At 36.1% G+C, this 21484-nt stretch overlaps 1 protein-coding gene across 1 annotated transcript; it reads right to left on the bottom strand.

The window, feature by feature from the left end:
- Positions 1 to 371: 371 nt before the first annotated feature.
- Positions 372 to 21298, bottom strand: Gclc (glutamate--cysteine ligase). Its single transcript, XM_085951539.1, has 10 exons — positions 20442 to 21298; positions 14256 to 14439; positions 13358 to 13530; positions 12412 to 12623; positions 9225 to 9424; positions 8811 to 8982; positions 6881 to 7078; positions 5889 to 6071; positions 4582 to 4763; positions 372 to 3321 (listed from the first exon to the last, which is right to left on the bottom strand). Exons 1-10 carry the CDS (start codon positions 20701 to 20703, stop codon positions 3150 to 3152), a joined length of 1938 nt encoding a protein of 645 aa, XP_085807665.1. The 5' UTR covers positions 20704 to 21298; the 3' UTR covers positions 372 to 3149.
- Between the last annotated feature and the right edge of the window lie 186 nt (positions 21299 to 21484).

Below are 21484 nucleotides of genomic sequence, written 5' to 3'. Positions count from 1 at the left end.
GTGTGAAATACGTCTCTTATTTGCGGAGATCGGTAAAATTCGATAATGTAACTATAGTTTTTTCACCAGAACCCTGAAATTTTGTATTGAAACGTCAAACAAGAATTGAACATATCAACATTACCTACAATTTTATTAGTCATGTCATTGCAGTATGTATTAAAAAAAATATGTTACTACTCGCCACCACTCGATATTTGACAGATCGCGGGGAACTATAAATAGAGGTGGCTGCCGTGACCCTTGATGTAGATATTTTTCAAAATAGTCACATTGCGCATCTCAATTTTCAATATGTAATTGACGTACTCTATCATTCTCTGAAAGTTCACAGCTAAGATAGCACTTTTGACAGTTAACTTCTTTTTTTTCCATTCTTCTTCACACTTCTTGTGAAAATTAACTGCCTGAATACATAAAGCGATATGTTAGAATAGCCTCGCAGGTGTATAAATAAATACATATTGTTGTGTACTTTGTTATACATATATTGAAAAAGGAAAAAACACATTTAATCAATATTTTAGAATTTTAGAAGTTTAAAACATCCCTGAAAAATGTTAATAGTGTTTTAAAATTCACTCGGAAACATACAAAAATAATTAAATTCTATATTCATACAAACGGTTAGTCAGAAAATTCATAGTTTTTTATACAATATTCTTACAATAAGATATTATGTGCTACACTCTAAAACGATATATAAACTACAAATAAATCTATAAAAATTGTATAGACAAAGATTCCCTATTACGTCAGCAGAAATCTCACAGATTTTAATTCAAAAAGGTTCCCTCAGTTGACATAGTCCGAATCGAAGACCTTTGCAGGCATTCGATAATGACGCTTTAAAATCACCGGTTGACTCGGATCCGAGACTGAATGTGCAGAAATGGCAGACACACTCGGAGTCGCCGCTCGATCGACAGTGTAATGATACCCTCTGTGAAATAGGAAAAGCATCCACAAAAATCCCCGTGCAGCAAAAATATTCCATAATAAAATAAAGCAACTCGACTGGGAGGTTTTACCACAGCCATTATTTATTCACCCGATATTTTAGACTTCAAGATATATATGAGACTGTTAGTCGCTAACTTTAATTAATAAATTTCGCTATTTTGAGAAAATCAGAAAAAACCATCAAGGACATTATATTTAGGACTGCATAATACAGTAAACAATTGGAAAAAGTGACTAGCGAAATAAAATGTCCATATTGTCATTAAAAACTTGCTCGACATATCAGGTCCATACTTTGGGTCCAAAACACACATTGAAAAACAAAATGTGAATTTGTTGCTAGACACGCACCCACGACATTATAGGCCGACACGTTACCACCCAGCCACCGTGGGCGGCAAATTAAGTGACTGTGAATAATAACGCACTTGAGAATAGATTCCGTGGAAATCTCGTCAAAATTTTCACCTGCAGCACCAATATTCTTAGTATTTAAATAAACGTTTAATGAATGTTTTTTGCATGTATTCATTATAGAAGAATAAAATATAAAATGTATTGAATTATGTTAATTGAAGTAGGTAATTACTAATTCACAAGTCTCTTATAAAAAAAACTCCTCTGGTTCTATGATCACCCAAGTAGGTGAGATTTGATACTAGAAACTGCTTTTCCGCGAACCAAAAAAGGTAACACGATAACAAACGAAGGAACGTTCATTGAATAAAGCTTGACATGATTACAATGCCGGTATCACATGTTTTTAAATGAACACCAACACAACATGGCTTCGATTGCATCATTATAAACTACACAATATTGATTTTCAATTATTACAACACACAAATGGATATACTTACAAAAAAGGATTTTATAATAATCTTGACAGTGTTAGTAAATGTTAATAAACGATAGAAGCATATTCTAATTAATTACATAACTAATAGTTATTCAATGAATACATTGGTCGAATAGGCTAAACTCACACATACACATTTGCTATTATTTTGCAGTTATTGTGTTGTTGTGCTGTCAGCAGAACCAACCGCACGCAAACCACTTTTTCATGGTAGCTTGAAGTCTATATCAACAGCAAAGAACCACACCACAAGCTTGATATCAAAATGGATTTCAGAGACGAAATACTATTGTAACTCTCATTACGTTGAAGAAACTGGTGTCGGAACAGAACTTTTTGGGTTCACTTTCGCTTTATTATTCGTTGAGATTGTATGATGACAAATTTTGCAACTATTTTAGAATGGGAAAAAAATTGATTATGTATTAAGTGAATTAACGGATAATGAAATAAAATAACTATGTATGAGGAAAAAGTATATTAGCTGAGGAATGTCTCTGTATGGTCAAAATAATCAGAGAAATAAAAACCAGAAAGTTGGCATACTTTGGCCACATCATGCGGCAACCTGAGAGCTATTAACTTCTGCGTGTTATCATTCAAGGGAAGATCTCCGGTAAGTGAGACCGTGGTAGAGGAATAACATCCTGGCTCTTGGATCCTGGATTTGAGCTTACCGCTTCAACCCTATTTAGAGCAGTGATAGATAGGGGGGAAAAATCCGAAGTCAGCCTCAGTATAAGAGAAGCTATTTATGACAGGATGAAGTGATTGCGAGTGGTTGGCCTGCCGCTTGTATGATTTGCGCCCGAGTACCGACTTATTACATTGCCCACAAGTTAACCGCAGTTTTACGGTGTGGTCCGGTGCGGTTATACTGTGGTCCAAATGAACTAATAACATTAATATCTGTGGTCATTTGTAAATTCAAACAAAGAATGTGAAATTGAGAGTGAGGCAACACGGCACTATTCTATTTAGCAATACACCACTGCTTCTAATGAAAAACATCAGTTACGCATTTATCACAAAAATTGACAAAAGACCACAGATATTGCATTTAACAATAATTTTACAATAAATACGTATACCAGGCAATGACATCGATTAGCATAAAATATTAAATGGAATGTGTCAAGTGGGATTTTTATAAAATTCAGAATAAAATTAATCTTACACAAGAATTATTACACGAGGTATTGGAAAACAAATAAAAACTCTCTTTGGACTTGATTCACTGGCGGTCCTCCGCAATCGATTTGAGTGTGGCTAATAATGCAATCGGACCCATGCAATGTTACATTAGGATATAAACAATTTTGACATCTTAAGGGCACTCTTTTGTGAGCACTTTCCTAAGGGCCTCCGGGATGTGTTCTTTCGTTTTGGTGAGAACAGAGTTTCCCAACAGTTTAGGGCATGCCAGCTTCTCCGTCTGTATCGCGTATGCTGTCTTTAGAAGGTCATAGTTTATTTCTTCCGACACGACCGAGTCTTGCCTGTAACAAAAAATAAACAATCATTTAACACAGCTGAGGAATTTAGACTATAACTAGTGAGCCTTATACAGTAGTAGTCTAATATAAATGTAGTTAAATTGGTACATACATTGCCGCATTGAATGATAGCAGTGGCAAAGAGTGGAGGCAGGCTGTGGAGATCTGACATAACTAGTGCATACTAAATTTTGACAGTCACACTTATTTGTTTTCATTGAACTAAGAATAAAAATTGCAGAAGGTAATGGTTAATTTTTAAAATTCAATTAACTCCTGCCGAAAGCCAACCTAACCTAACCCCTTCAGTGGTCTATTTTAACGTTTTGTTATTATGTACACATTGTTACATCATGACATTATTGGGATTGTTCATTTAAATATTCTAAATAACGATGGTTTGATGTATTTGCCTCATCGTTTTTAATGTGGTTGAATTGGTACCATAGTAAAGTTAGTATTCTGTATATCGACAGCCACTTTTGGCGACCTTTTGTTCTTTCATTTATTTTGTGAGTGTGCATCTAACTAAATAATGATGGTTTGATGTATTTGGCTGCCTTTCAATGTACAATAATATTGTTTTTTTCTTTTTTTTGTAACATTACAACAGGCCTAAAGGCCCAATGACAATAGTGTAGTTTAACAGTAGTGTATTTAATAATAAACGTGAAACAATCAGACACCCAAGCTTTGAGAAAATCACATTAATATATTGTGTCCTCACCGGGATCGAACCCGGAGCTCCTGGATGAAAGACCAGCGCCTTATGGCTACATCAAATTTGCATTGTAATATAAATGTCTTCATTTCGGTACAAGCCACCTGGCTCGGCCAGATGCTACGAATGCCTCAAGAGAGTTTAAAACCAGCCTGCCTGTTCTTCAAGCCAACTGGATTACGGCGCCCGGCCACTAAATTCAATCCACGGAATGTATAAACAGAGCTATGAGATGCTACCATGACCTGGGAAGACATAAAAAGACTGACAATCGACAGGGATTTTTGGAAGTGCCACACAATGTCCATATCTTCCAATCAAAGAGTGGATATGTATTAAGAAGATAAACCACTTTTGTATTCAAAATAGTTATTTTCGAAATAGCTGACCTAGTTAGTATAAACATCCGTCCATTAGTCCTTTTTATAGCTTCACCTTCATATATTTATACTCCACGTAGTAGAGAATGTTTGCTATGTGATTTGGTTTCTACACAGCAAGAGCGCATTTCAAGTATATTCAGCGATGGAGTGTTTACTTACTTGTACTGCGGATGCGTGGTGACAAACTCCCTCAGGTAAGAAGCGGTGGTAAGGAGATCGCCGGACGCTCTCTTCTGAATAAGTTTAAGGTACTGCTGGATGGAGCAATGGGTGTCCGCATCCACATCCATCCCGCTGAGGTACGTTTCGATTAGAGCTATCAATCCGGGGAATGTGCCCTCCTGAAAAATATATTGGAAATGCATTCTCTACTTATTTACGTTCAAACATAATACCTCAACCTATACAAATATGTTGTTATGGGCAATTAAACATACGTACCTGAAATTAATTTAAAAAAAAAATTAACAGTTAATTAATGAATTACAGTCGAACTTGGTTATTACGAGGAAGATGGGACCGACTGAATTTGCTCGTTATAAGCGTTACTCGTTATATTAGAGAATAGCTATTTTTAAATGAGCGGTCACATAACAAAAAAGTCGAAAATAAAAAATCTGAAAATCATCGTAAAAATCCCCGAAACAAGCATGGTATTCATAAACCACAAAAGAAGTTGTTTATTGTATCTACTGACTTCACAAACCTTGGATTTTTTACTTATTTCAACCATATGCGTGGATACTTTTTCAATGTTGTCGGCGGAAACACCAATTAGGTAGGACACTTAACTAGTGTCATAAACGTAATGCGATCCCGGCGGCAACCTACCAGGTCGGATTTTATTGCTTAGAGTCGAAATGTTTTTAAACGATTGACACGTTGACAGTTTTAAGAAAATTTTTGCTCGGTATATCCGATAAGTTGCTCGTTATAACAGTGAATAAATGTATGGAGAAAATCATAAACTTAAATGTCAACGAATGTTTCCTCATGAAATCCGAGATCTCGCTATATCTGTGATCGTAATAACTGAGTTCGACTTATAAAATAATTGGTGTGCGTCGAATGGATTAATAGACAAACCAATCAATCTAGGCAATCTATGAGATTAAATTGTGTACCTAATTATATTATGAATAAATTGATCTTAATGGTTAAAGCAGAGGTTTCCAAAGTGTGTGCGAAATATATCCCACAGTAATAAGGTTTTAAAAATTAATACACATATCTACTTATTGGAATTTCAAAAATAAAATTTGTTAATCATAGTACTCATCTTAAATATAGCTCAAAATGTAATTTAGAATGGGGATAGCTTGTCTAGTTTGATTCCAAGATTGATAAGCAAAACTGTGTTGTGAATAGGAGTCACCCGTCCCATTAATTGGCAATTATTTTAGGGCATCGTAACTTAGACTGATGACAATGTCAAGATGAAAATTGTGGTGGTTTTTGGGTGATACCTTTCCATTGATAATCTCGTTGATGGTCATCTCTTCATAGTGATCTGCACAGGATGTGGTCAGGCCGCACTTGCGCTCCGCCTCGGGAGGGGTCACTCCGGGTGTGCTCACGTCTTTCCTCCACCAGAACTTGCCCGTGCGGCACGCGTCTCGCTTCTGAGCACGCTGCATGTTTTCATCCACCTGCCGGCGACGCAAACAAAATATGATTTCAAAAATGCTTTCATGAATATAAGGGTGAGAAAAGTGTAAGTAGAGAAATGATGGTAGCTGCAGTGACGCCCCGTGTGGCTGGGAGGTCATGCGTTGCTTGCGTGTGGCACACTAATGATGAGATGTGATTAATAAAACTAAAGAGTAGATTCCGTCGTTGCGGTAATGTGTATATCATAATTGAAAGAAATCTTGAGAAGCTTGTATCCATTTTAAATCGCGAAATAACATAGTAAAAGTAGGTATGTAACGACTTTACATAAAATTTAAAATAAATAAATGGGATGACATTTTAAGTATACTTAAGGGCAGATTGATACCATTTGAAAAATGTGGAGATAACGGCAGACTCATCCATCCCATTAATTGGTATTTTTAGGGAATCTTTTTCTATTATTTCACATGGGGCACATTCCTAAATTATATACCAATATAAAATTCTTAATAATTAATAAGATTTTATATATTTTTCCATACATCCTAGGACAGGCTTTCCATGTAGTTATAATATAAACGTAACTTATAAGTGCCATATGAATAATTTTACATAGGCAGGCAGCCAAATACATGAGACATCCGATTCGGCCTACCCTCTCTAACTTCACCGGATTTGGCCCATAAACTTAGTTTCAATTTACATGTTTACATGTAGGCCGATCTCCAAAGCTGCCGATTGGAGTTGGTCGAATCCCTTCCCAACAGTGTGTTGACAAGTATTCATATACCAATTACTCATTACTGACAAACACTATATAAATTTTAGAACGGGTTAGACTAACCTTACTGATGGGCACCACGAAGTTGAACTGGTAACTCAGAATGACCCTGGTGAGCAAGACAACAAAGCAGACGTAGGCGGCGTTCTCAAAGTCGGTGAGCTGCGCCTCACACGGCCGGAACTCCACTCGCCACCCGATCGGCGAGCGGGGTGGGGGCGGCTTGAAGCGCATCGTCTGCCAATTGGTTGATTGGATGTTCTGAAATGTGAGATTTAGTTTCATTCACGGCTGCCTCCAGGACAAATTTCCACTCCCTCCACCGGCTTAGCCTCGGGGATACTCTTTCTGCACAGTCTAGTTCTCCCGACCCTCCTATTCTCTTTTGGTCTGTTGAAGATGAGCCTCTTCGGTGGTTGGGTGTGTTGTGTCTTTGAACGTTTGGGGGATCGTCATACAATGCGTATTGTACATGGTTGCGCCTTTCACGCCACTTGGCTAAAAGATATCCAGCCTTTTATGTCCCTCTCAAGACATATTCCGATCCACGTCATTATAAGCCTGATGATGATTTTGTAGCATATAGTTAATGGTGGAAATTAATTGCACATGGCTTTAGTCAAAATTCACATCAACAATAAATATTCAAACATTTACAAAATAATCTTCACATGTCACCATTTGACAGTAATTGTAGATCATTTGTGAAACCCATCCATTTCCGATGTGACCTTCATCTTTTACAATGTTGTCGGCATCGTGCGAATATAATATTCCCTTATAGTTAACGGTCTATTGGTTTATTTTGTTATAACTCAGGCAAAAACTTAAGGCAACTTAAGAAATAGTAAAAATATTCGAAATCACATACCAATACTTGAATAATTTTATGATTAACCGGTTCTATGCCTTCAGCGAGTTATCTAGTTCTATGAGGCCGTGACCGACAGGCCTCACATACAAATTTCGCAAGTTATCTCATCCAACTTTAAGCTCAAATTACTAGCCACACAGATTTGCATAATCTAAAAAATTAAGCACACCGTAACATCTGTTTGAATAATTATGAAATACTAAGCCACAAATTATCGGTATTACAGCGATTGCAGTAAGAGCTTCGCTCTACATTCAAAAGGTCGTTAAAAATCTGCGGCCTGTCAGATACTGCCATAGTAATATCGTGAGACATAGAAAAGGTTAGTAGATACATACACCCGATCCTCTTTTTGCACGGGGGATAGTACCAAAGACTACCGTGCTAAACAAAACCGTGTTAAAAAGGATAAGGTGCCCATACAAAAATGTTAACATAAAATCAACTCAAAATACAAAATTCTTGAACTCAAAAATAAATCGAATTTATTTATTATTTATACATAAAAATAAGTACATAGTTTTCGATATAAATTAAATTTAGCATAGAGAAATATATTCATTCAGTGTCGCTACTTGACAATAAACATGCCCGTTTACTGCTGTTTTTCGCTGGTGAAAAATCACTCTCATCGCTGGAAATATTTAATGACGCTGATGCCGAAGCACGCGGCGCGTCTCTCGTATCGAACCCGAAGTGACTGACTAGTGGCACCATGTATGTACGTATGTATGCCTGGGCGACAACATTTGTATTCACCAGTGGCGTGCGGTCCTTTGCAACGCAATTTTTTGATAAATATGTACATATATACGTATTTATACTCTTTTTAGTTTTTTTTTAAACCATGTTAAAGCAAAAAAAATAGTGTAAATAAAAAAGAATCAGTACTTTTTTTAAACCGTGTTATTTTGAAACCATGCAAAAAAAAGCCGTGCAAAAAGAGGATCGGGTGTATATATATTACTTTTAGAGAGTGATCTTTCTATATTAGTCTCATCACAAACTCATTTCTTGGATCCTATTCAATTCAAACCCCACTAGCCTCTAACTCGGCATGCCCATTTTGTGGCTCAAATTAATATAATACCCACTTCCACTGAGACAATAATAATCTACCTCAAAATGATCAGTGTCTTCCTCGTCATCCTGGTTGACTTTCTCAGAGAAGAGGGAGACAGTGTCTCTGATGAAGAGATGAGCGATGTGCTGCGCCAGCGGGTGGTCGATGTCATTCTCCCGCAGCTGCCTGTAGATGTTCTCATCGTACGTCAAAGGAATGTCATTGTATCTGCAAAATGAACAGAGTCCACAGCATTACGATAAAAGAAATTCCAAGTATTATGAGAATATTAAATGAATCGAGGTCTTATAACAGTGTTTTCTACTAAGTACTAATTGTTAACCAGTCAATCAATAGAGTGTGAGGAAGAGTAGGGATACCATCATAGACCTCCATGCCCTGGTTTCCGAATACACATATTTAATTAATAATTGAGTACATTATCAGGCAAAAAAAAAAACAATATTTACTTTTCATGCTGCGGCGAAAGGTAGGAATCGATAGAGTCGTATCTGGACTTGTGAATGCGGAACTTATCCTTGGGTCCGGGAGGCTGCAATCCTCTCTCTCCGGGAGTGCGGCAGTCCACGGAACCCGAGATCACGTTCCAGCGGCAATCTACATCCGTCAGCGTGCCCCGGTAAATGGGAGAAGCCGCAGAAAGGGCTAACTGTAAAGATATAAATAATCCAATAAAGAAATCTATATCGTTGCAGTCAATAGATACCAAATGATTATATTTTAATGGTTTTGAAATAGAAGTGATTTATTTATCTCAAGTTTCTTGGCACAGAGACAGATTGTACAAGTGATGGAACAGGTGCAGACTTGATCTCCAAAGGTTTCTGAAGAAAATAACCCTCTCAAAGAAAACCAGAAGATTTGTAGAACTCTCCTGCACCCAATATAATATTAACACTTTACGGTCCGGTAACGCCACATTGACGTCCTTTGCAAGCCGAACGTTACGATCCGGTGACGCCTACGTGGCGTCCTCACATAGGCATATCTTTACTGTGAAAAATAAATATGAAATTTAATATTTGGTTGCAAGATCTATCGACAGATGGTTGAATGACATGTGCAAGAAGTAAAAGCATGATGGAAAAAAAATATTTCGGGGTTTTTACAGAGATGGCGGACGTAATACCATTCAGTATTTTTTTGTACCTATACCATTTTTTTTATTAGTTACAAGCCCATTTCTAGACGGGTGAATCACGAGACGTAAACAAAAAGGTAATAAACACTCAATGTTATATTCCAGTGTCGTCACTTCAACTTCGAAATTTAATTGTCGACCCTTTTCAGTGGTAGTCTACCATTTATGAACCTGCATTCTTTTTTTTTTAAATGAAAGCGATTTTTAGCTATGAAATTGCATCCTATTTGATAATTTGTCTTTAATGGTTTACTACCCATGAAACATCCACCATGCTTCATCATCCATGATAGAAATCTTAACTTGAAAATGAGAACAGTTATAAATGTGAACTTGTATCGCGTTGTCATTTTCGTTCGCTTTTTTCGGGAGATTATTGCTTGTGTAACTGCATAAATAATAGCTATTATTATTTATATTGCGCTAATTTCATTGAAAAAATAATTAATCTAAGTATATTTTAGCTAGGATATATATGTTTTATTAGTTTTATCTCCAAAAAAACTTTTTAAAATGGAGGACCATTCGTTTTTAAACAGAGGATAACTATGCGGATTGTATGTCAGATATTCCCAGTGACTGAAGATATCGGAGATTTTAGTGTAATTTTCAATCACAATCAAATATTTCCGGGGATTTCCACAACTAATAAACGTTTAAGAAGAAAGTGTAAAGTGTGTTCCTCACATAAACTTCGAAAAGAAACTATTTACATGTCCAAAGAGTGTAAAGTACCTCTACATCTACATATTGGTAATTGGTTTTCTTCGTATAATTTAAAAAAAAGTGTATTAGTTGTTAGTTCATTTTACATTCATAGTTTTATAAACTATTTCAAATAATTTCAGCTTTAGTGTGATAATAATTATTTCGTGCCTAGCCAGTTATCTAAAGGTATTATCCATAAGATTGAGTGTTGATTCAAATATTTTTGTGGAATGTAGATGTTTGTTTTACAATCCTATTGCTCATAGATTTTGTTATATGATTTTTTTACGCACACCTCTGCACTGTTATTGGATTGTCTCGATTCCTACAATAATACCAAATTGTAATAAGCGGTGGGAATGTATATGCGTGCATTTTATTTATTTGAATTTACTCGAAAATATGCACGCCACTGCACTGCCTTTATCGGCTAGGCCATAAAACCAATAAATCACTAGTAAGTGTTAGTTCGGGAATGAATGTGCATTTATTTTTAAACACTTCACAGTTTGTGTGAAGTCTTTGTTATTTTATTATATTTGATAATCAGAGATATGAGTAGCTAGCGCTAAAAATGAATTGATACGTATTCTATAGCGGTGTAAAACATTTTGTATTTGAATATTTTATTATATTTTTTAATTAAAAAATAATATATTGTGATGCTTTATATCAATAGGCTGTTTCCTTTACATTATATTTAACAAATTGAACTAATCTAATAACATATAATAAATAATATACGAAAATTTACAAATTATATACTTTACCTTTATGGAACGCGGGTCAGAGGTTGACAAGTGTTGAATAAATGACACAATTTGATGCATTGATATATTTTAAGTATTTTCTGAAAATTTTATTGAAATATATCAATAGGTTCAAAAGTTATATCATTTTTAACTTCGCGATCGAAATTTGTTGATTTTCATTAAAAAATACCGGATATTGGCGTAGGTTCTTCGCGAAAATTCGCGGACCGTATAGTGTTAATGTAGGTACAAATTAGAAAGCTGGCACTCGAAAACATGATAAGAGAAAAATGAATATCTTTGACAGGTCTTGACAAGAATCTTTGGGGCAGTTAACGAAAATGACATTTCGAGGTCAAGGTGCAATGAGGAGCAGCAGGTTTTTTCAAACACCTGCGAATTGTACACATTTTATGGGATTGGAAAGATCATGTAGCATAAGAAAATGCATTGACACAGTGGATCGGCCACTTGCAAAGAATGTCCAATCAGTCACTAACAAGGCAGATTATATACGCATCTCCTAAGAGCAAAAGATCTGAACGGCTGACACTAATATTGCTGGACTATGCCACGAAGGATTTGAGGATGCTTAGCCAATACAATTAAAAAGCAGCGGTACTGGATCGTTCAGTATAGAAAAAACTTTTGGACGAGATCAAGACCTACTGAAGGTTGTAGTGCCAAAAATCATAACAATGAAGTTGGGCTTTCGAAGTTTAGAACTCTAAAAAGTTTGACCACATTTCTTTATTGACATCCCGACTGAAAAGACATGCAACATTTTTTTTAGAATTATTAATAACCATATCCTTGCTTTTTCGTACAAGGTGGTTGTTAGTAATTTTCAGGCTTTGAGAAAAACAAATAAATATTGCGCCCTCACCGGGGTCGAACCGAGAACTCTCGGGTGGAAGGCCAACGCCTTACGCACTACACCACGAGAGCCGCCCTGCAACATTGTATACCGAGGGAACAGAGGTAACCAGTAACTAATTAACACAAAATTGAATTAGATAAATTGTTCCCCTTTACCATGATAGGACAGAGTGGGGTCAACTGGTCGTAGAGTGTCCGCGCCTCGTTGATGTTGCAAGCCTGAAAAGTGAGCTGCAGGCAGCAGCAGCCCATGCCGAACCCCATGGCATCCATGTACACGTGGTTAGGTATTGCCGCAGTCGGAACAGCGCCGGTTGATGGGTCAACCAAAGACGCCACTGGATCTTTGGTGTTCTTGTCCCGGAATACTGTCAATAAAAGAAAAGATTTGTATGCAGTCATTATTATGAGGTAGATATTATACTGAGAGACAAACATTATCAATTGTTATTAATTTTTACATGCATTTAACATACGAGACTGCTATTTCTGATCGTAAACATTTTTTCCATGCTTAAAAAGCGAGAAATAATTCATATTGTAATTTTATTGTTCTATTTTATTCTTCTATTCAACACCCGCAATGCCACGCGGCTTAAGCGACAGCCTATAATGTTCGAATCCTGGGTCTGGCAAGTAGACATGGTTGTTTTGTACATTGTTTTTCAATTCGTGCATGAGTCAGAATATGGACCTAATATGTTGAGCAAGTGGCTGACATCCATTTCTTGTAAAAACAAAATCTGTTAATACAAATCTCTACTCTGTGGAGGCCCATATGATCCTACTAGGATCAGACATGGTCGAGAAGAGATTTTTGAACCAATACATCATGTTTTTGGTCGCATTCGATATTTAGCAGTATACTCATGATGAACACGATTATCAAGGAAACCGTCATGGAGAGATTGAAAAACTATGGAGAAAATTAATGATCCACGATGAGTGATATTTCAAATGCAGTGCACTTGTATGTTAGCCTAGTCGCCATTGCCATTGCATCTTCGTAATAATATGTCTACTGAATACGGTGTATGACTGAGAGCTATTTACCATGTTTAAAAATTCCACACTTGTAAAACAAGAAAACAAAATATTATACCTGGTAAATTAATAGCCACCTTTTCTCCGCGCCTCATCCTGATGTTCCTAGTAAGGTTGGCGAAACGTGGATGGCCAGGGAAGATGGCCTCGTCAGGAAAAAATAGGGAACGGCTAATGCCGTTCAACGGATTCACATCTGCTCGTGGAGATGTGAAATCTGGACAACCGGATCTGTAATAAAATGATTAACTACAATTAATTATTTATATTAAAATAAACTCTACCTGCATTGTAATAAGGGTCAATTTGCAAAGTGCATTAATGTGTATACATCATTCTGCCCAACGCCAGATGTCCAATGTAAAATATATAATGTTGTATGTATTTAAAAAGGAGTAATAAAAACCACAAGTACCGCAATGTAGCATGAGAAAGTGCATGTTGGGCACAATGCGGAGAGATTACAAAGGAAACCAACGAATAAGGAGGCAGACAAGAGTATGTGATGTGACAGAAGTCGCTAAGCAGATGAAATAGCGATGGGCTGGCATGTCGCTCGGCGAGTTGACAACTGAAAGGCAAATGCTGTCATTTAAGGATACCGAAGGGGCACTAAACGACCACTATGACGCCCTAAGAGGCATTCATTCAGTAGTGAATTAACTCCGGCTGAAGACAATGATGATTTATTTTCTATTGTCTTAATTTCTGCAGAATTATCCGAGAGTGCTCAATTAAACCATTCCTTCACTTGCGTGGAAAGATTATATGACCTTCATGATACGCTCAAAAACTTCATTCACCTCACATGCAGATTCTTATCAATTAAGAAACTAACTAAGAATATACATGTAAATATGAAAAATTCTCTTCCCTCACTTTTTAATTATATTTCACTTGTACTCATTTAATCCTCATAACCTCGGTGATATTATAAGTATTTAAAAATGCTTCACCTGGGAAAAGTGGTGAGACTCATCAAAACTTCCCCAGGCCCCAGAAGGTCAGCCGCCTCGCTCCGTCTGTACTTCATGTTGGCCTCCACAATGTTGAAGTGAGCCAGGAGCCCCCCGTAAGGCTGACCGGGGGTTCCCTCGATCATGTACGCACCATACTCTGGTCTCCATAGCGACTTTACCCCTGTGAAATATTATGAATAATTATTAATTATTATTTTTTTATTCAACAATATAATATACATACAAAAATAATATGAATGTAACATTCTTATATTGAAAATACATAATTAAAAAATTGGAACAAATGAGGTTCAAACTCACGTAATTCATGCGGTATGATTCCTCTCATTTTGGGTGAGTGCAGAGGAATTTAAACTACAGAGCATGTTGAGACCTGTCTCTCTTATGGCTTTCTTAGGTCTTAAATATTTTATTGATAATCACATCCAAACCCTGCTATCATGAGTGAATGAACGCAACTCAGAGATCTCCACACTTTGGAAGTTCATAATACTTATTCATCTTAATTAAATAAAATTAGCGAGGGGTTTACGCGGGATTTCAAGATGAAAGGAAAGTAAACTGACGGCATATTTTATTTACATTTCTATCTGGAAACGACCACAGAGTATCGATTAGCGAAAATATCAGATCGAGAGCACCTATAATAAAATAGCGTCGGTGGCATCACCCCCTAACTTCCCCAAAGCTTCTGAAAGCTTAACTGAATGACTGGCGCATCTGCCGCCTCCTGTGGGCTCTGCAGTATTACGACTGCCAGATGCAGCTATAAATTTCAATGTACATTTCAAACATATGGACAAAAGGACGGCACGGCTCGACTGCTACTTCCTACAATATGTGGTTATATCTAGCCATCGTAATGGGCAATATTTCTGTCACTCTGCCGCCTTCTGTGGACTTGAGTCTTAGATTTGCTAACTGTTTCTAGGTATTGAAATGCGAGAGTTCGATGGCACAAATGATTGTGAGTTCATCTTATTCAATAACAATGACATTTAATTCTGCTTGTAGCATTTTGTGTTTCCATGTAATTTTTTTGTCACGTATTTTACGATTGAAATTCGTTGAAATCTAAAATTAGCAGTTCCTTTCAACTCTTCCAGTGGAATCTAGTAGTTTTTCATCGTCGTGTGTATCAGAATCCGGAGCATGATTGACCATGACATAAGTTTATGAATTGAAATTGGACTTAGTGATAGATAGAAATGGAGTAAGTCCATTCCACTGTCCCCATGCCTGGTAATCCTGGTTTGTGGTGACACCTCTGAGAAGAAATTAGCTCAAGCTGATATTGAGGCTAAGACTTGCGGCTCTGTTTACTGAAAGCCTACCGAGAGATTTTAGAAACGTCATCAGTGTCTATACCTGAAACCATCCAATCACCACTTTTTGAGCATGCATGATTTGCAGTCTTTGAGATCGTCGAGGAACAGAAATGTGCCCTAGCATTGGGTAAGAAAAAAAAGCTCGACAAAATCGTAAAGTTCTTCAAAAGAATTGGAAGGAGGGCCTGAACAACGGATCCTGACTCGGAGAAAACATGCTACGACAGTGGGTCGCAATCACAGCTTTTAAATTTGTCGCACATTGAAAATCGTTGCGTCTGGAATATAGCCATAAATCAATATTGGGCGTAATATTCAAAACTGTCTTTCGTGCGCATAGGCGAGGCAATGCCGGGATAGTGACATCACGCGGCAGGCCGAAACTAATGAAAAAGCCACTTCTGCACATGTGCCAGTGCAACATTTTGCAATTATACCAGCGTTGGCAGATGTCCTGATTTTTGCGGGATGTCCCGCTTTTTAACCAATTGTCCTGTGCGGGACAGTTAAATTCACGATTGTTCAACAAATACAAATGAGGCATTTAGGTGAAGACATATTCAAGTTATTTCCGGAAAAGGAGACTAAAAATATTTTCAAGCTAATTTCATTTATTTTAAACATACCGACATAATATAATTTCTAACGGGTATTTTCTCAGATGTATTTAAAATGGTCAGACGCAAGAAACAGATATTCTATTGAGTTGATATAAACGGAAATACGTGTTCAATTCAACATAATATACTAACATGCTGAATTTTAGCAATACATTAAGCAGCAGAAAGAAACTCTTCAGGATGTAAAATCTTCAGTCAAGTACAAATAGGCGAGTGTAAGGAAAAAATATTGTTTAATATTATTATTTTGATAGTTCAAGAGTTGTGTAGTTTGTGTTTTGTTATTTATGATTGATATTATAGAAATAAACTTAAGAAATATTGAACTATGCGTTTTTTTGGTCGTCCCCTTTTTGCTCCTAAATCCTGATTTTTTTATTTCACATAGTAAAATAATTAATCATCTGGCAACGCTGACCCCGCCCTAAGTTGAGTGAAATTTGTTGCTTGAGACACCGGCTGCCTTTTTCAAATTAAAATGTCGCATTCGAGTAGTGTGTGGATGTAGAGTGCGAAAATTATAAGTTGAAGTGTCATGGCCGCCATCGTGGCACTGCGATATATTATGAAAGGATTGTCAGTATTGTAGTTCTCGAAACAGCCACCCTTCACGTTAAACTTGCCGTAGTCTAGAATAGTATCAAATTTTTCTGCCAGTGTAGCGACCCATTTAGGTGTTGATATTGTTACTTTCAAATGACACTAACACCGTTCCAAAGTGATTTCGTAGTAGCCGCAACGCCAGAAGAATATATCCTTTCTCTACATTAGGTTACATGTGATTTTTGAATACCAACACAATCACATCGACATATTTGACGTATCGCAGTCGAGACGAGTTTAAATGTGACATGACTTATCAATTAATTTAATTATTTAATTAATTAAACAGACAAATTAAATTGCTTTCGAGTATTTAAAGAAAACTTGAACAATTAAAATTTATTACTCTACTATCTTTCTTCTTACACAATAAGTATGTTGTCACTTCAAATAATGCAGATATGATTATATTTTTTTTTACTGTACAACATCATTACAGCAATAATTGTTAGTCATGATTTCAGTTCTTCATATAAGTAAATATAATATGTAAGTAAGGAGAAGTTATGTCATGCAATTCAAATATTTTAAATTACATAATATACTTTTCCATCGCTTTCGTTCGAAGAGATAGAAGAATATTTTTTATCTAGTATCTATTATGACTTTGTTTAGGCATAGTTTAATTGAATTTTAAAAAGTAAATAACATCATATTATGCAATTATTTGTATTTTTAGTTCAATGAAAACAAATAGGTAAGTATGACAGACAAAGTTTAGTGTGCACGATTTATGCCGGATCTCAATAGACTACCTCCATCCTTCGCCACTGGTGTATTGAAGCGTACTGTAAGGCGAATGAATGCAAACACCGCTCCAAGTCTTGCTAAGCCCGAAACATCAAGAATATATGAAAACACACGGTGACAACCGAAAAATCTATTACGGTGGTAAGACAAACAGAATTGTTAATTTTAATTCATTTTTGAATACTTCAAACGTAAATTGTGAGACATAAAATAGAAAAAGTGAAACACAATTAATAAAACAATTTATTGGATGCTATCAAAGCTCATGTAAAAATATGTTTACCATGAAAAATAATGGAGAATATCAATTAATTAGCTAAGTATCAATACAAATGTATAAATTACTAAGCATTAATCTGAACACAGCATAAACACTTCAAACAAAACAATTTATTGTTTAACATTAGGCATTATTGCCAGAGATAAGGTATCATTCATTAAAATTGATTTAGAGCCTGCCAAGGCAAATGAATCCCTCGATTTCCGTGACTAAGGCAAATTCTATTGTTTGTTTTAGCATTTAGTTATGGAAACATCATGGTATATTATATACAAAAATGATCGAGTGCACGCCGGACCGGCGTTCACAGACTTCTAAGTCAAGGCGCGCAGTAATCGGTAGGTATATTGTACACATACATAGCTCTCAGTAACTGAGCATATTATCGACGGGTAACGGAACAATTATTTATAAAATAAATACAATCTGTTCTGTAAGTACTACTAAGTCTACTGATACGCACTAAAAAGACAACGTATTGACCCCTCTTTCTCGGCATTCTACAAGACCTGTGTCAATGGAACTCATTTAACTCACTCACCGTTTAACCATCTGAGGCATTCTGAGTCATTCAATGTTTGCCTTAATATTCTGATAAGAGACAACCGACATATTAACAATCCTTTTAATTATGATTTTTAGGCCACGCATGCTCGATAATCACAGGTCGCAATAACTAATAGGTGAGCACCCTGGTTATAGCTGCAGGCAAGCTGTTCATATCTAGACTCAAAGTGTGGAGTGTCTGGGTATGGGGTATGTGCCCGGAAAATGCAGAGGTCCGCGGGGTAAATGCGGAAGTCTCTGTCACTTGCTAGATTTTATTAACCCGGCACCCTCCCGCCGCCTTGGAAAATCATAAATAAATTGCCCGTGTGCCTGCATGATTCAACTCATTATGACGGCCTCCGACAAGTGGCACATATCAAAACAGGTGCAGGACAAAAAAATATGAATATCGATCACGATAAAATGAATGACGTTACGTGTAACGATCTTCAATCCGGGTGCGTCTTTCCGTGATGTGAAAAAACAGCAGACATATTGATATTTTCAATGGTATTGTTATCATGAGTTTCATATTAGAAAAAATCATGATAAGAATTATCATTAAAAGCAAATATGGCACTTAGGCACTGAATTGAAATTCTATTTTATTGTTCAAAATGATTTTTCATATTATTGTGGTAACTGATAAAACTAACTACTTACTTACCTATGTTATAAAATAATTGTTATCTATAATAAAAAACCGTTCATTATCAGGTCATAGGAAGAGATAAAAATGCAAACATCACATCATAAAATCTACTTATGGAAGATTCTAAATTATTAATAAAATTCTAGGTAAATTTATCATTCTATTTATTCTAGATTAGTGATTACCAAAGAATCAGAGTCGATGTCGGAAGACGGTTGGGCTGTAGATGGATACCAGATGACTTTAAGACTTAAGACTATATTTCAGCTGGGGCACAGTCTAAAACGATTGTGACTACGCGCCGCGAAGATTGTGCAAATGACACATGCAGAACAAAACATAATTTCTCATAAAAAATCAACATGCGTGCATTTAATGTTGTTTATTGTTCTATTACTAATAATAATAATATATTCATTGACATGTTTTCTTTTTAACGTAAAGTAAATGTAAAAAAATTTAAAGTAAATGGTAACGTTTTTTAGTCATCTTTACACGATTTAAGAATTAATTCCCCCGTCGCCATCATAAAATAAATTGATGTGTTCACAGCTCGACTTTCGCTCTCCGATTGCCAGCAAGTCCGAAATTTTGTCGCACCTATAGTTGAAAATTTGCCATTTCACTGAAGTACCGTCTTAAAAGACTATAAATCGGAGCGGCAAAAGGTGGAGGTAGACTGTGTAGATCCGGCAAAAATAATTAACACCAAACTTTGTGAGTCATATTACAGACTGTGTTGGTAATTTTTTAAACCATAGTAGGTAGAAGAATATTTGGTACAAGTCGGTTATGGGGAAGCCAGCGGCAAACACATTTTGAAAATATTCAATATACTGAATTATTTGTTAGGTTGGGTTAGGTTAGGTTAGGTTTTCATTCTTGAATTCATGATTTTTTTCCAAAATCGGCTATGGCAATTAGCGCGGTTCCCGCCTGGCTTCCCTATAACCAACTTGTACCGAATATTTTTTATCTATTAACCAGCAGTTGGGCTCATCAGGCCGTATGACCCAATCCCATAAAGGCCAATTTTCTTGCATTTAGGAAATTAACGACGTCATACTGCCAACGGGAAAATCTCTTTACTTCGATTATTCAGCAGTTTTGTAGCTTGTTAAGTACTTAATAGAATTACTACATTCTTGTCTCTCTCTGGGCACTCTTAACCTAAACATCCGGCAACCTTTGTCTTGGGTGTCTGCTCCTGAGACAATCCCAGACATCTAAAAAGCTGATGCTACATAGCCAAGCATAGTGTCCCATGAGACATCCGATTAACACCGGGTACGGTATGGGGCGGGTGTGGTTTGGTAAAGCCATTAACTGTCTTAAAAAAACTTACAATTTCAAGAAATCATAATGACAAAGTTTTCATACCTTGTGGGTCGGCCAATTCCTTTTCATTCAGCTTGGCGAGTATTTCTTGCGCACGAAGACTGACTGTGGCACGTTTCTTCTCATCGTCGAATTTAACGATTATGTATTCAACTTCATCGCCCCATTTTAACACATCCCCCTGCCTTTCACGTAGTTTCTTGTAGAGATTAATAAACTGTATGACACCATGTTGCCTGACATGATCTGCTAATTCTTTTGTTTTCTCCCAACATAATGGGCTTCCTTCAGTAAGAAGACCCATTTCGATTCAAATTTATTATTCCGTTCCAAATTTAAAATACGACAAAACAATTGAATATATATATTTATTTTTTTTACTTTATGACTTCTAAATGTAATATTGTAAACGGCAGTGTATTGTTTAATTGTTTTACACACGTCACTTTGACTTTTTAGAGGTTATGTTTATTTTTTTAGTAATAATTATTGGTCTCGATTTAATACTTAAAGTTCTTCATAAAAGGCGAATAAAAAACCTTTTATTGCGAACTTATTGATATTGTCTTTGAAAAGGAGTTATTTTGTTAAATTAGACGCGGAATGTAAAACGTTGACACAGAGCACCCGACTGACACTTCCCAAATGAATTTAGGTATGTAATCGGAATTTTACGTATGCGGTTATTAAATTTTAATCTATGCGGTGAAATAATTAATTGGCATACATACCTTTTAATAATTAATTTATATATTCTTTGATATTAATTAGTGTGCCTACCGCGCGATATACATTCAATGACACAACATACCGACAGACGAAAGTTTAATGATAAAATAATACGAAAAAAAAATTTAAGTGTGACAGCAAGTCATTCAGGCATGATAGTTTCGTAAATATTGCGCAACATTCAAGGATGTTTGAATATAATATAGGGCGATGACAGATCAAATCAACACGCTTTTAAAAATGAATATAAAAATATAATATGTATGTACCGCAAATAAATTATACACGTTAGGCAAGTAAAGTACGCAAGGCAAGGCAATTCGATTGCCTAGATTTTTGAATAATAATATTGTTTT

Source organism: Rhyacophila brunnea, unplaced genomic scaffold (genome assembly GCF_057557595.1).
Source record: "Rhyacophila brunnea isolate RB1 unplaced genomic scaffold, BYU_Rbru_1.0 scaffold_24, whole genome shotgun sequence".
Lineage (NCBI taxonomy): Eukaryota > Metazoa > Arthropoda > Insecta > Trichoptera > Rhyacophilidae > Rhyacophila > Rhyacophila brunnea.
The sequence above is the reverse complement of the archived record's forward strand: the minus strand, read 5'-3'. Positions and strand labels throughout refer to the sequence as shown.